Here is a 17,048-nt window from a genome sequence, read left to right as displayed (position 1 = left end):
AAGTGGTTAGGCCAAGTCTGCACCAAAAAGAGCTCACGCAGGCGTTTTTTCATGAAACGTCTTTGAAAACATAAACAGTCCGCAGATGACTCTGTTTGTGTGTGATCTGCGCGACACAGATAGAAGAGCCTTTGCATATTTTTTTTTTTAAAAAGAAATACCACCTATATCTAACGTGAACCACACAAACTTACGTCAAAATTAACCCAAAAGGCCAAAAGTTATTAATAAATACATTTGGATTCTTTTGACACATTTTACAAGGCTCTAAAAAATTCAACATCACTTTCACATGTCTATATGTTTTTGTAAGCGTCCAAGCCCGGCCATCGGTACACTCATAGATAAAAGGTCATTCATGTTCGCGGTCGCAGTCGCCCAAATACCCATTGTGGTAAAATCCCGGCTCGCGCATGACATTTTGTCACTAACGAGACTTCAACCAGCGACCTCCCATAAAGAAAGTCACCGGGTACCACTAGAGCATTAGCCCTTTGTTGATTTTGTCTATATATGTATACATGTTCAAGTCTAGCACTCCATTCATGCACACTAAGGGTAACTTATTAACGCTCTTAATCATATATTAAAGCATGTCTATATCTTCATCTGTTTCAGCCCTTAATGAAAGTTTTAAGCAAAACCTTGTTCGCAACACGGTGAACTTCAGTCCTAGTATATGGGGAGATCAATTTCTCATATATAATGAGGTTTTGTGACTTTTATATCACTACTTTCTAATTATGATATGAATTAGAGCAATTTGATTTGGTTGGCATTTTTTTAACTAGCTGTTTCTATTGTTGGTGTAGAGAAAGGATATTGCTTGTGAGGAGCAACTGGCTAGGGAACTAAAAGAGAAAGTGCGGAAAGAGCTCCTGGTCGAAGGATCAACAGGACCTACACAGCATATGAAGTTACTAGAACTTATCGATGTGGTCCAACGTCTTGGTGTAGCATATCATTTTGAAGATGAAATTGAGGAATGTTTAAAGCATATTTATGTTACCTATGGGGCTATATGGATCAACAAGAATAACCTCGAAAGCACTTCACTGTGGTTCAGACTCCTACGACAACAAGGCTTCAATGTTTCAAGTGGTATTGTATTGTTTGCAACTAATTATTTATATGTTTTCAAATAGGTTAAATGCAAAGAGTTGGCTAGAGTGAAACAAGTTAAACTGATCTAAAGAGGCTCAATATTGTGAAAACAAATATGAAAATTTTAGAAAGGTATTTGCTAGTTAACGACTAACCAACTCATACCAAAAAGACTGGTTTACCCCTACCCCATCGGCTAACATGTATGCCGATATCCATTTGTTACCTCTATTGTAAAATATGAGATCCATGCTTTAAATTTTTTCTTCTTTTTGTATAGGAATATTCTACAAGTACAAGAACGAAAATGGTAATTTTCTGGAGTCCTTGAGAGACGATATTCATGGTATGCTTTCTTTGTATGAAGCAACGTACATGAGGGTGGAAGGTGAAGAAGTTCTAGACGAGGCCCTTGAGTTTACAAAATACCATCTTGGAAATATAATCCAGAAACACATTTGTAGTAACGGCGCTTTTCTTGAAACTCAAATATATCAAGCGCTACGACAACCGCTTCGAAAAAGATTGCCACGGCTAGAGGCATTGCGTTACATACCAATCTACCAACAACAAGATTCCCGTAATGACGACTTACTAACACTTGCAAAGTTAGATTTCAATTTGCTCCAAGAATTGCACCGAAAAGAGCTTAGCCAAATTAGCAAGTAAGTGTATTAAAACAAGACTACTATTATAGTCCAGTATAAGGCCCGAAATGGCAATTACGAAAAATATGTAGACCGGTCGAGGTTAATATATATCATTATAAACGGTAATTATCTTATATTTGAAAAACAAAACTTTATTAAAGAAATTTAATTTATAACATCAACTTGGTTAAATGAAATAAACTAATTGTACATTTATGGTTCGTTGTTAATCATGAGTAAGGGTGTTCAACGAACCAGATAATGAATTTCGAATTAAGAGAATCAAATTTATATATGAATTCATAAGGAGAGGATCAAATAGGAAGTTTAGTTTGGCTAGGAAGATAGAAAGCAATAGGATTATAACAGGTGACACAATTTAAAAATAAATGGGAAGAGTATTTTGGTGAATTTTATCCAATCTTCTCCCTTCTTCTCTCCCTGTAACGTCAAAACCCGTCATCTTTAATCTTTTCCCTACGTCTAAAAAAAACCAGATCCGTATAGTTCATCCCACCTCCACACCGCCACCACCACTCCACCACCCACCCCTCCACCACCGTTTTGCTCTGTCACCATCATGAGGCCTCAGATCCAGCGCCGCCGCAGTCTCCTGTTAAGAGGTCCCGCCATGGAAGAAAAATAAAGGCAATTTTATTGAGTTCTGCAGATTGAGTTTTGAGGGAAAGGATAGAAATGGTGGCAATTTCTCTAGTCAAGAGTCTTCTCATTTTATAATCAACTAACATCTATGGTTATCCAGTATCATTTTTATCTAGAAGAACTTATACTTACATCCATTTGTTATCCAGTATCATTTTTATCTAAAAGAACTAATACGCGTTGTGTTAAACTGAAAATTTGGATGATTTTTGATAATTTATAAAATGTAATGGTTTCAATTATATTATTGTTTTATGCATAGGTGAAAACATCACGTTATATTATTCATTTTCATAACAAGTTGGTTGATTTTTGATAATTTTATAAAACACAATGCTCCAATTATATCATTTGTTTTATGCACAAGTTACAACAACACCTAGTGCTACTTATATTATTCTTTTTTCATAAGTTATTCTTAAAGCAAAGTTTCAATCATTGAAAAGTGGGTTAGTTTGTGGGAATTTCTAAAACGCAGTTATTTTGATTATGGAAAATGTCAATACTTTCAATTCTATATTGTTTTCCATAGGTAAAAAACCACCTAGCCATCAAACATGACACTGTTATACGCATTTTACAACTTCTGATGTATATTTCTATAACGCAAGAACACATCTAGTTCATCACTTTTTTTGTATTATGTTTTATAAAAACACTAAATCATTATGTTTTATTCCATTGCGTTTTATAACACAATGATAAAACTGTGTTTTTAGTCCATTGTGTTTTAGAAAAAAAACACATTTTATTGTGTTTTTGGTCAATTGTATTTTAGGAAAAACACATTTTTTTGTATTTTTTCTCAATTACGTTTTAGAAAAAAAACACATTTTGTTGTGTTTTTGGTTCATTGCATTTTAGGAAAACACATTTTATTATGTTTTTGGTCTTTTGTGTCTTACGGAAAACATTTTTTTGTGTTTTTATCCATTGCTTTTAGAAAAAAAACATTTTTTTTTGTGTTTTCTAGCCATTGCGTTTTAGAAAAAAGACATTACTTTGTGTTTTCTTGCCATTGCGTTTTAGAAATAAAACATTTCTTTGTGTTTTTTAGGCAATTGCGTTTCACAAAATTTCTTAGTGTTTTTCAGCCATTTCGTTTTAGAAATAACACACTTCTTTTGTTTTTTAGTCTATTGCATTTTAGAAAAAACACTTTGTTTTGTGATTTTGATCCATAGCATTTTAGAACAGACACTTTTTTGTGTTTTTTTGTCAATTGCGTTTAAGAAAGAACACTTTCTTTTGTGTTTTTGATCCATTGCGTTTTAGAAAAAAACAATTTCTTTTGTATTTTTTGTCTATTGCGTTTTAGAAAAAAAAAATCATTTTTTTGTGTTTTTTGTCCATTGCGTTTTAGGCATCTGGGTTATCGATTTTTTTTTTCAAAAATATACCAATAGTATGCTCGTTTTAAAGATTAAAAAAATTTGTTTTTATGGTGCATTTTTTATAACAATAATGTAGTACGAAAAAGTTATTAACGTTTTAAAAAAATGGGGGGAATTGTAGGAGAGAGAAACTATTGACTTTGGATGAATTAGAATGCCCTCAAATTAACCCAGGTGCATTCATCTTTTTGTTCAATCTCACTGATTCAATCTTAGCCCTTGATTAGTTAATAGATGGTCAGGATTACTTCCTAGCCTTCCTACTAAATAAACTTTCTAGTATATCTTGACCCTGAATTCGTATTCAATTTTGATTTGATTTAGTTGATTCGATCTGATTCCTATTTGAAACAATAAATTATATTACTTTTATTTTTGAAACTACTACAATCTAATTATTTATAACTTAAATAAAATACTAATTTATAAAATTGATAAACTATCAATATGTCAAAAGACCAAAATTTAGAAGTTAGGTTAGTTACTTGTAGCAAGTAAGTTAAGAAAAAAATTTAGAAATAAGTAGTATGTATTATTTATCATTTAGGCTTGGTAATGTTATATGGACTTATCCTTATGGATGCAATTTATATTTTTGCCCAAATTTAGAAGTTATGTGTGTATATTAACGAAATCAAATTATATGTATAAATTGAGTTTGAATTTCGAATCGAAATGGATTGAAAATCATAAATTCGTATTCGATTCGAATACATTCGAATACGAATTGAATTGAATTCAATTTTTTAAATTGATTCGAATCTTGATTATCAAATTCTATTTCAAATTTTTGGAATCCGAATCGAATTCTTAATACCACTATAATCATAAGGGTATGGTTAATTCTAATCTAGCAATATAGCATTTGGGTTATTCTCATGAGCTCACATTTTGTGTATGTGTCTAGATGGTGGAAGAATTTGGATGTGATGAACAAAGTACCTTATGCTCGGGATAGAATAGTCGAAGGTTACTTTTGGATATTGGCGGTCTACTTCGAGCCTCAACATTCTGAATCAAGGATTTTTCTGATGAAAATTTGCAATCTACTAGTCATTTTGGATGATACATACGATAATTATGGTACTTATGAAGAACTCCAGATCTTTACTAAAGCTATTCAAAAGTAGGTGGTAACTAACAATTAACTTTTATTCATACATGCAAAAAGTTCGCAAAATTTATTGGTTATTGTGAATGACTTGCATAGATGGTCGATAAGTTGCATGGATATGCTTCCTGAATACATGAAACTCATATATCAAGAAATTCTCAATGTTTACAAAGAAGCTGAAGATTTGCTAGAGAAGAAGGGAAATACATATCGTTTATGTTATACAAAAGAGATGGTACATCATATCCAACCTGTTTGATTTTTATAGTTCATTTGTTTTGTTTTATAAACTATCATATTCTTGCCTTCAAAAACATGAAATCTAGTTAATGTGCCAATTGCTCGTTCATTTGGAATTTAGGTTAAAGAGTACACTCAAAATCTCTTGATTGAAGCTAAATGGGTAAACGAGAGGTATATCCCAACCTTTGAAGAATATATGTCCGTTGCCATAGTATCTGTTGGCTACCCGTTGTTGATCATGTTGTCTTATGTTCACCGGGATGATTTGGTTACCGAGGATACATTTAAATGGTTGTCTAACTATCCTCCTATTGTCAAAGCTTCATCTTTGATTTTTAGACTCATGGATGATACTGCCATGCGTAAGGTATGTGAAACTTCAAGATTCATTTTGTGAATATTCAAAAGAGAATATAAAACTATGGGAAGCAATTAAGTTGTAGTAATTTAAATTAAAATCGCAGGACGAACGAGAAAGAAACCATGTAGCTTCGAGTGTCGAATGCTACATGAAGGAACACGAGGTCTCAAAGGAGCACACACATGAGTTATTCTCAAAGCTAATCGAAGATAATTGGAAAGTTATTAATAAGGAGTCTCTAAGGCCTACACACATACCCGAACCTTTACTTATGTCTCCTATCAATTTTGTACGTGTTTGTGAAATCCTTTATACAGGTGGTGACAATTATACTCATGCCGGGAAAGAAATGATTGGCTACATTAAATCACTTCTTGTTACTCCCATAACTGTTTAATATATAATGCATATGTAATAATCAAATCATGCTTAGAAAATGTTTATGTGTAAGTTATTATACCGACTTGTGTTATTATTGTCGGATAAGTTCGTGCACATGTAGTATTTGATACATATGTAACAAATAAGTAATAAGTGTGGTTTGAGTTGTTATTGTCGTAGAAGTTTATTGATCTATAATATGTAACTATTGTGATTCCCCATGCATAGCGCCGGGCATTGGTTGGTACCTGTTTGGTTCTTTACAATAGTAAGCACTTAGCATAGTAACCGAATAAGATATACTCAAGAAGGATCGATAATAAAAGAAAATAATGAATTCTAACCAATTCCTTAATCTAGAGGCATGACTATGACCACTTGTATAGAAGGAAGGCAAACAACAAACTACGCTGACTTTGCATTTCTTTTGTTATTGGAAAGAACTTTATGCCACGTGAAATCCATTGGTCACTATATATCGATAAGCAATTATATCCACCTTTTATAAAACAACAAAAAATACTAGTGACCATACTTTGATCCTTACATATGTAATAGTCATTAATCCTTAATTTTGACAAACTTGTTTTATCACTAAATCGATAAGAAAGATACCAAGATAGAATTATAATATTAACTTTTAACTATAATGTTGTAAACCAAAAAGAAAATTCAAGAGTCTACTCTAGACACCGGAAAATAATATTCTGAATTGTCCTCTAAACAAGTTTTGTTTCTTTGGTTGGTATATTTATATCAAAAATTGACATTTTAAGCTAATAATTAGATGCCAAGTCGATGTACCCTTCCTTACCTTAGTAGAGGCAAATATTTAGTAAAACGTTATGGTATGAACTTAAAACTAATCTTTTAGTAAACACACAACACACAACTAACAGCACACAGAAATCCCCATTTGCCAACTTTACTTTTCTTTTCTATCCACAACCATCCTATGTTGCTCTCTCTAAACCCCTCTTGTGTGAATCTTTGATTCCAAAATAAATAAATAAATAAATAAATAAGCTTGTTCCATGTTCTATTTCAACAATTGTGCAAATCTAAGAATCTTTGTATGTATCTAAATGTGTAACCTTATCAATTCTGCGCGAAAGTTGTTTCCAACAGAACCCTCTCAAAACCTCATCGCCAAAGCATCCACACGCGTCGCTGGAAAACAACCGCTATGGTCGTTCGTCCTCTACTTCTGGATCGGTACTGTTAGTTTCACAATTACATGGTAAAAAATATATCTTAACAAGTTTTATTACAACTAATTATTAACTATTATATAACCACTGCATCATAGCACCCATGTAACACCCTAACTTATGGCGAAAATATCAGGGAGAAACTATAATTGTTCAAAACACATGATCAACTATTAACATTTAAATGATTATTCAACCAAATTAAAAATATCCTTACATGAAATAGAAAGACAACATGAATGAGAAAACCATGTAATGCTCCAAAATCCAATCTAATACTAATAAAAAAGCATCCTTAATGCCAAATGGCATTATCTCATAATAAAGAATTTTATCAAAATGCCATATGGCAATTTATTGTACTACTACATCAACCATAATAATAATAGTAATAATAGTAATAATAGTAATAATAGTAATAATAGTAATAATAGTAATAATAATAATAATAATAATAATAATAATAATAATAATAATAATAATAACTAAATTAATATAAAAACCATTCTCCACCTTAATAACTAATTTTTTATACATCGTCTCACTCAAAAGAAATTGATATACCATGATACTTGAGTTACTAAATTATACTATATGATATATAGATAAAAATATAACAATTACTTTATCTATTGAATATACCGATTTTACATATTAAAGATCAAGATTATCTTCACCTCTATTACATACGATAAAGGGTCATTATATATTTTTTAATATGTATGTATTTAATATGAATATCCTTTAAAATCAAAAGCCTTTTGATCGTAGGTTTATTATTATCTATAGCAAAACTATTATTATTTTTTATTATTATTAATATCCCCGATTTAATTATTTTATATTTACTTTATTTGATAATATAACACCTCATTAAGATTAACCACATATATTTCTAAAACCAAATGATTTAAAAGATTAATCATTGACAAAAATGATAAATTGACAAAAATGATAAAGTAACAAATCTACTGATAAAAAAATCCCCTTAATGCCGCATGTCACTCTAATTTAACTTTAATTTAACTTTTAATAAACATCAAATATTATTTAACTTTTAATATAAGATTCCAATTATTGTCATGGGCCACTCTCTCTTTCACCTTTACAATTTAGACTTACATTTTATTTAAAAATATTTTTTAATACTTATCCTTACTAATATAATAAATTTAATTTAAATATGTTAATAACCATATTAGGATGCACTATTTAATTAATTTTATAAATAAATACAATGTATTTTACTAAATATTATCGTAAAATAAAATAATACAATAATTAGATCTTTTTTACTAAACCATCCTTATATTAATACTAATCGGAAACACGCAATAATTAAATTATACTGTTATTACATTTTTTAACTATGTGATTAGGATTATATAGAAGTATGGTTTACAAATTTTTTTTATTTTATGTGTGTAATACACGGGTTTGTAACACTTATAAATTAAAATGTTGTTCAATCTAAAGTTCTTTTTTATATTTAATTCGTGTAATACACCGGTTTATAAACTAGTGTTTTAACAAACATGGTGTTTAATAGATTTATGGTGTGAATTAACTTAACTAGGTTGCTTAACCTAGTAAACATAAAAAGTTAAATAGAAGAATGAAGGAAAATACAAGGGCCAATTGTGACATCTTTGGAAATTGATGAAAATGGTCAACGGATTTAGAGTCAAAATCCTGCATTCTTTAGTGTGTGTGCGCGTGCGTCGATGTCTAGAGAGAGAGAGAGAGAGAGAGAGAGAGAGAGAGAGAGGAAGAACTCTCTAGTTCAACTTATCAAGTTCAAGCCAAATCAAGACCAAACTGGATGTTGGAATCAATACATGAATGAAGAATCCTTACCATCTAATGCTAATAATCACGTGGTAAGTTGTAGAATTTAATTTTGTAATTTTGTATGAAGTTGATTTATGATCAATCCACGAATTAATAAGAAATTAAGCATGAATATGTATTAGAATCACCATATGGATCATGAATTATTCAAGACTTTGAGTAATTTGATGATTTGGGATGAAAAAGGAGGGTACACCCCTAACACTTGGAGGTTTTTCAAGTGAGGTAGTGATGTGTGAAAAGTGTTATTAACTACATTCAACAAGTTTTAAAATTGGAAAAACCCGTAAACCACACACTACCGACAAGTGTACCGGTCGTACGTAGTAAAACAAGTAAGTCCGAGTATCGAACCGTGGACACAATCTAGCGACTATTGATACTAAATCTCTATCGACCCCTAGCCTAATAATTTGGTTTTGTTTTGAGAAAAATATTTTTAAACTAAATAGCAATTTAAACAAATAGACAACCAGACTGACAGCAAGCGTAGACAACTAGAGATTGGACTGGAACTCAAGTATGGGAAAAATAGGTTACCTAGGAAAGAATGTGACAACCCGAGCTTTCAAGGTCCTTCCCGACACGTCACCTGTTTCATACTATGTTTTTGTGATTAGTTGCACTGTAACTTGTTCACGTTTGTTAGATGACTAGGTTATCACCCGGGATTGCTTCCCGGGCTGAAGAAAGTAACTTATATTATTATTTATTTTTTAATGCATAATGTTTTGAAAAAAAAAAGTTAAAAACTTTAAGTTTGAAAGAAGGTTTGAAGTTGTATGTTTAAAATATCATTTTTCAGTTTATACAGATATTATATTAATCGATTCTTTAAATAAATAACATTTTTGTACGATTGTCTTTTGATTCTTTTGAATATATTGAGTAAACATTATTATTTGAGTATATCAAAATGCAACACAACCATTTAGAATCTAAAAATATGTAAACACAAATATATCATTTATGGTCAATATGTATAAAACGAAATAATCCATTTATGGTTGATGTACACAATGAAATAAAAAACCTTACAAAATTTAAAGATTTGGTAATTATTATTATTTTAAGGGAGAACTACATATATCCCTTTATTTTAATATCTCATTGTATTATAGCTTCAAACTTTATGGATGTATAAATTAGGCATTATATTTTCATCAATTGTATACCAATTTTTGGTCTCCTGTTTTACTTCCTTAAACGAAGGTATTAGCCAAATACATCTTGTTTACTTACATTTTGAATGTATTGCGTATTAATGCCTTGTGTATTAGATTGAATGTAATGAGAAATGTGATTTGAAATGTTTGTAGTGCATCAGTTTATTATATACCGTGTGAATAAAGAATTGAAATTTAGAGATGATATTGATAATAAAGGAAGGTATACTATTTTAATTACTAACAGTTGTATATTGGCTTATATTTGTTAAGCATATATATGCTAATGTCAAAAAGTCAAATAATTTGTAATGTATAATGTCTATATGATTTTATGTATTTAAACTGCATATTCATATCAATGCATATTCGTATCGAAATAAGATATGGGAATTAATAAAATATTCGTATTTATCAATAAAACACTTACCGTCAAATTTCATATTTCAAGATAATTTTTGATTTGATGTGGTGTAAGTTGTCATCATGACATTCTTTTTTTTTTTCTTGAGACAATCAAAATAATAATGTTTATTGTCTTACACCATATAATAATTTTTTATTTTAACTACAATTGAAATCATAAGAACAATGTTGGTGAAATTCTTATTTAGGGTGTAACGGGTGCTCACCTAATAGGTGAGTTCCCTCTCTTACGTCCAACCAATCCTCGTGTGCCACGTCAACTCCCCTCTTAAACTCCCTTAACACCCCAATTTGATGGCGGCACTCCCCTCTTAGGGGACTTGGTTTTTTATTAAAAAAAAAAAAAACAACAACAACAATTTGATTGGTGGAAAAAATGGACCCCACACCCTCTCTCTTCAATCTTCATCGGTGAACAACCCACGATTTCACTCCCCTAATTGCCTCACCTAAGGGATGGCGGCGGTGTTCCCCTTAGGTGAATGGGGTCACCGATTTCACTCACCGCTTACGCCCCTTACACCCTTAATCCGAATGTAACGGTTACAAAAATCAATGTTGGTGAAATTCTTATTTAATCCGAACGGTTACAAAAATCGCAATTTAATGAAAATTCTACTTTCATTTGATAACCTACTTACAAAAAAATGGAAATGATTTATCACTAAGTAACGACAACAATAAAAAGAACACTGTCAATTTAAATTTCAAATTCGAATCAGAAAAAAAATGGAAAGATGAAAACTATTGTGGATTAATTACATATCTATCATCTAAAAATATCAATGATTTAGTTTTCTTTTAATCATAAATTAATTAAAGAAAAATATCCATCACGGATATAATAAATTCGAATGGTTGAAGAATGGTAAGGGTTATACGATAAAGTATAAATTAGAATTATAAATTTTTGTTAAGAGAAAATATGGAAAGTATTGATAAGTAATTAAGTAAAAAAAACAGAGAGACAAACTGTCATTTTGAATTTGAAATTCGAATGGAGACAAACACTAAATTAGATAAAGATGCAAAACATGGAAACTATTAAGGTAATTATAAATAACCTAAAACTTAAATACATTAAGTAAAACATGGAAACTATTGAGGTAATTATAAATAACCTAAAACTAAAATACACTAACTGTTATACATTAATTTCGTTTGTGTTTTAAAATTCGAAATATAAGAAAAATAAGATTCAATATTTAAATATTAATAAAAAACGTGAAAGTTAAATACAAATTCTAATTCAATACAAATACTAAATAACAAAACGAAAAAAATCATCAATCTTCAATACTTTAATTCAAAACAAACACTAACCCAACACGGCAGCAAACACCAATAAATGATAACAACCAACCTGCCCATTAATTCAACCAGCATAGTCAGTAGCATCAATTTGACCCATTAATCATAAACTTCGTAACTTCAGCAGCCATTGATACACTCTGAGGTGCATGCAAGGATAACCCCATAAGCCTCATTCTTAACATATCAAAGATTAGATTACATAAAACCTGCACCAACCTTTCAAAACTATTAAACGACCTGTTATTTCGTTCCTGCCAAATGAAACAAATCGAAGCAGCTAATACCAGCCTTCTAATCACACACTAAATAGTTTAGATACATTTCACTGTTTAACATACTCAACAATAGGTGGCCGAGAGTCCGAAGCATTAGTAAAATTCGCCAAAACTTTAATTTTCCTTGAAACCACTCTAAAAATAATGAAAATATACAATATAAAAAACAACAAAGATAATGAAAACAACACAATAAAAATCAACAGATATAGTGAAAACACTCCAATAACAGTTGCGATTACATAGAAAAAAAAACACAAGAGTGTTGAAATTCTAATTAGACTACATTGATGCAACTTAAATTTATTACCACAAATCAATAGAAAATGGTAGTTACATGATTAATTGTATCTCCTTTGCGCCAACATGATTATGAACCCTAAAATCGTCAAATCTAAATAAGGATAAAACATGATGTTTATAAAAAAAACCTAATAAATCAACATGCATAGAAATCCTCAAATCTAAAACCCTAGAATCGTCGAACACTAAACGGACAAAAAAAAATATAGTTGTAACAAAGACATTAGGAAACAAATAAGCATAAAAATCGACTAAAATAATGTTAAAACATTATCATTACGTTGTTCAAGAAAAACATCTACCTCGAAGTAGATCTAGATTGTAAAAACCCAAATAAATCAACAGGGACTGAAAACAGATGAATAAATCACATGAAAAAAACATAAAAAGGAAGCAGATGACAATCAAACGGAAAACCTGTTATAAGATACAGGATTGTAACATAAATACCTTGAAACACTTAATCGAAAGATTATAGTAAGAGATTGTATCGCCGGTGTTGAAAGATTCGATAACAGTGACAGATTCGAGTTAAAATGAGATTTTATGAAGACACAAGTGAGAGAATGGAGAGAAAAAGGAGAGACAAATAGGATGTTATATGGTTCTAAAAAGTAAAACAGTGTGTATTAGATGAATAAATAGGATCCGAAATCATGGGTCAAATATCTTTAACTGGTGCTTCGTGAATGAAAAAAAATACCCAGCTCATTTTCCCGCCAAAATGGAATCTAAGAGGCTCTCAGCTAGCTAATGACACATCAGCCCAAATATTCTCATTTATTATATATAATAGATTGATGTATTGTGTTATTTGGTTATTTAATTAAAGTTTATGAACTGTTCAAGACATATCACATGCATTCTCCATTCGACGAAACATTGAACTTTCGTCGCCATCAAACCGACGAAACAGTGGAGTTTCGTCAACCTCATCACCAACGAAACATTGAACTTTCGCCGTGTGGGCTTTTGTCCCAAAGGCTGCCCAGTAGAATCTCTATCTTATTATTCTCGTAACCGTCCCTTGTCTACAAAACTTAACAGCAAACCCTAATCTCTTTATCACCTCTCCTCTCCTCCTTCAAAACCAACGACAAACCTTTCTCAATTCAAGCTACTCTTCGATTTCCATCTTGGTTAAGGTTAGCATATATTGCCCCAGAGGTTCTGTTTATCCATTTGTCCTACATGGTTGCGTGATTTATTGGTGTGTTAATGGAACAATATGCATGTTTTGGATTATATGTTGATGTGAATTATAGTAAACATTTGTTGATAGACTGTTGTTATTGTTGTGAATGATTTATAAACATAATCAGTAGTTAGTCGTTAGATTTATGGAAAATGAATTCTAGAGAACTAATAAATGGTTAATGATGGTGACCTGATTACTTATGGTTTTCAGTGACGTGATTAAGGTTAAGGGTTAAATGCTGATTGGGATTATGTGGAATGAAATCGGTGATTAAGGAATGACTACAAATGATTGTATTGTTGTGATCAGAATAGTTGCAGTTAGGGTTTCTGCATTTTTAGCAACTGGTAGGGCACCGACGAAAGATTCTTTGACGGAACTAGATGATTCGTCGGCTTATTACTTCGACGAAACATGTGAAGTTTCGTCACACTCACATGCCGACGAAACATGTGAGGTTTTGTCACACTTCCATGCCGAAGAAACATGTGAGGTTTCGTCACTTTGAGGTTTCGTCGCTTTGAGGTTTCGCCGTAGGTCAGAATCTCACAAACAGGATGTAGTTTGGTACGAGTATAATAATGTATGATTATATGTTGACCTTTGTCTGTTGAAGATATCAGTTATTCATGAGGAAACATGAATCGGTTTTGATTAGTATACTTGACTATTGAATATTGATACGAAAAATACATGTGGGTTTGGATATACATGAGTAGAATAACTGTTATGTGCCATTCGGTGATTGTTGCATACACACACATTATGATTATGATTCATACGTAAACCTTATGAATGTAAACTAATATCGCATACATGAATACCATAGGCTGTGATTGTTTAAGTGTGAACAAGTAACAAATCATACCGGGCAAACCAAGGTGAGTTCACTTCTCTTAAAACAAGCATGCATCCGGTGGGGACAAATCAAACAGACAAAACTTGTAAACGGATTTTCGTAAACCCATATCCTCGTAGGGGATATAAGGCGGTTTCCAAATACCCACATCCTTGTAGGGGATGTGAGGCGGATTTCACAACGCTATCCTTGCAGGGGATATGCAACGGTTTTCAGTAAACGTTATGGTTGGATAATACACTCACTTCTATCACTTAAGTCCCATCATTCTACCGGGTTGTTGCTTGTACGTCTGCTGACTACGTCTTCCATCAAGTCTTGAAGATTAAGGAGATCAGACATGGCACGAAATTCTAGAATAGCTTGGTTGTATATAGGATCGCTTATATGTACAAGGTCTAGGATCGCTTATGTGTCATGGTGTCTGGATCGCTTATTAGGTCAGATGTTAGGATCGCTTATACGGCATCATGTAGGGTCGCTCATACGGACGTGTCGTATGAGCGGTCCAGATTACCTATATATAGGGGAGCGTTCCACAACACATTGTAACGGTGTAATCTTCCGGTTGAGCCACGAAGTGCTGCCGAAGTGCTGTCAAACCTTGTAATAGTGTTCAAGATCAATACAACAGCAGGATTAAAGTGAATATAGCTTAAATAGCACCGGATTATTAGTTTCCGCCTCTTAATTCGGTTACGAACTTCTCTGAACGACTCAAACAGGTCGACGAACGATCCTACAAGTGGTATCAGAGCTCAGGAGGAGGAGTTCTTGCCATTTTAGCTGCTATTCTTCTGATTTTCTACACTTTCTTCACTTTTTCAAAATTTTTCACGGTAAAACAAGCTCAAAATCACACAGTGCACTCGGAATCATGAATTAAGAAATCCTTGAAGTTTTCAGATCTAAAATCGAAGTAGAAACCAAGATTTTAGGTGATTTGTTCATTCAGGTTCGCTCAAAAGATGACGTAAGCTTCTGGATCGCTGATTGATACACTGTGTGAACCGCTCGAATAGACCTATCTGGACCGCTCATAGAAACATTTTTGAGGTTGAACCGCTTGAAAATTCAGTTTGAATCGCTCCAGTGACAGTTTTCTGGACCGCTCGAAGACACAAAGGTTGAACCGCTCGAACGTACAACATCTGAACCGCTCGAACGAACATCTTCTAGTCCGCTCGAACGGACAGTGTTTGGTCCGCTCTTTAGTCAGACCGCTTATTTGACAAATCGCTTGAACAGACGTTGTCTGGTCCGCTCATTTGATAATTTGATTGGATCGCATATTTGCCGGATCACTTATACAATTTGTCTTGTTGGAACGCTTATTTGAACAGTTTGTAAAAGCTAGGAAATTGTTGAGAATTTGTGAACGATTTGAACAATGGATACTGAATTTTATAACGCTTTTGCTACCCCGGTCTCGATTACTCAGAATGCTTTGATTGAAAATGAAACCGGAACGTCTCAAAAGCCACCGAAACTCATGGATATTGATGATTACAACGTGTGGTCGGAAAGATTTGGAAATTGGGTTGAAGCTTATCATCTTGATGCATGGGAACACACTGAGGAACCATATGTTAAACCAGTTAAAAATGGTGTGCAACTAACACTTCGAGATATGAGTACAGATGAGAAAAAGAAGTATCGAGATGAGAAATTGATGGTCAGTCTACTTCAGCAAGCGATAAAAGAAGATATTTTGATACTGCTTCAACATGACGGAACTGCATATTCGATTTGGACAGAATTGGAAGCAAAGTTTACGGGAAGTGATGACATGTTAAAGAACAAAATGTCTCTCATGAAGAAAGAATTTGACTTGTTTCGGGGATTAAAAAATGAAACCACCAAACAAATTATTGGTCGATACTGTAATTTGGTGAGAAATATGACAAAGTTGGGTGTTAAGAAAGATACTGATGAATTAATTGAAAAACTTGCAGATGCGCTTCCATATGAAATCTGGGGAACATTTTTGATGATGCTGAAGTCCAACAAAGCAGAATACAAAAAGATGAAACTAGGAGACTTCATAAAGCATTTGGAAGCTCAAGAAATGGAACAAAGAAAGATTGCTAGGATGAAGAACTACGATGGAGAGCAAGATATCAGTCTGTACTACAAGCATGGTGCTACTGATTCAACAAAGTTCTCTCCTAAGATTGAAACTGCTTACAGCGTTAAAGATTCTCTTGAAAAGAAGACATCTCAAGGATCAAGCAACAGCACAAGATTTTCATCTTTCGATCCTAACATTTGTGTAACAAAGAATGGTAGAAAACTTCAGTGTAACATTGTGTTAAGCCTTGAGAATGATCAAGACTACACTGAAGATATTGCAAAAAATCAAATGTCTTTGTTAGGAATGATTTTAGAGTCTTATAGTTGTTTTGTTGCAGGAAAGATCGGAAATCCAATGCTCACGAAAGAGGATTACGATCAAATTGATGCTGAAGAAATGGAATTGATGGATATAAAATGGTGTATGGCGAGTGTGATGAGACGCGCTGAAAAGTTCAAACA

At 32.3% G+C, this 17,048-nt stretch overlaps 1 protein-coding gene across 3 annotated transcripts; it reads left to right on the top strand.

Annotated features, from left to right (window-relative positions):
* The first annotated feature begins 327 nt into the window (after nt 1-327).
* On the top strand, nt 328-6,131 carry LOC110921325 ((E)-beta-farnesene synthase). Of its 3 annotated transcripts, XM_022165623.2 has the most exons (8): nt 328-472; nt 619-710; nt 813-1,101; nt 1,385-1,769; nt 4,719-4,937; nt 5,022-5,160; nt 5,287-5,535; nt 5,633-6,131. In XM_022165623.2, the coding sequence occupies exons 3-8, from the start codon at nt 912-914 to the stop codon at nt 5,924-5,926; spliced, it is 1,476 nt and encodes a 491-aa protein (XP_022021315.1). In that variant the 5' UTR covers nt 328-472; nt 619-710; nt 813-911; the 3' UTR covers nt 5,927-6,131. The 3 variants fall into 3 exon arrangements, with proteins under 3 accessions (XP_022021315.1, XP_022021314.1, XP_022021313.1); XM_022165622.2 differs by lacking the exon at nt 619-710 and having other exon boundaries at nt 342-558; XM_022165621.2 differs by having other exon boundaries at nt 342-710.
* The last annotated feature ends 10,917 nt before the right edge of the window (nt 6,132-17,048 follow it).

The sequence above is a fragment of the Helianthus annuus genome, chromosome 17 (genome assembly GCF_002127325.2).
Source record: "Helianthus annuus cultivar XRQ/B chromosome 17, HanXRQr2.0-SUNRISE, whole genome shotgun sequence".
Lineage (NCBI taxonomy): Eukaryota > Viridiplantae > Streptophyta > Magnoliopsida > Asterales > Asteraceae > Helianthus > Helianthus annuus.
Note: the sequence above shows the minus strand (reverse complement) of the source record. Positions and strands in the feature narration are given on the sequence as shown.

Bases quoted from the DNA above. Each gene is read 5' to 3' on its own strand.
- LOC110921325 (XM_022165621.2), top strand. From the start codon at position 594: ATGTCTATATCTTCATCTGTTTCAGCCCTTAATGAAAGTTTTAAGCAA. The intron at 711-812 runs GTTTTGTGACTT...TTGTTGGTGTAG, and splicing joins AATTTCTCATATATAATGAG to AGAAAGGATATTGCTTGTGA. The intron at 1,770-4,718 runs GTAAGTGTATTA...GTATGTGTCTAG, and splicing joins GAGCTTAGCCAAATTAGCAA to ATGGTGGAAGAATTTGGATG.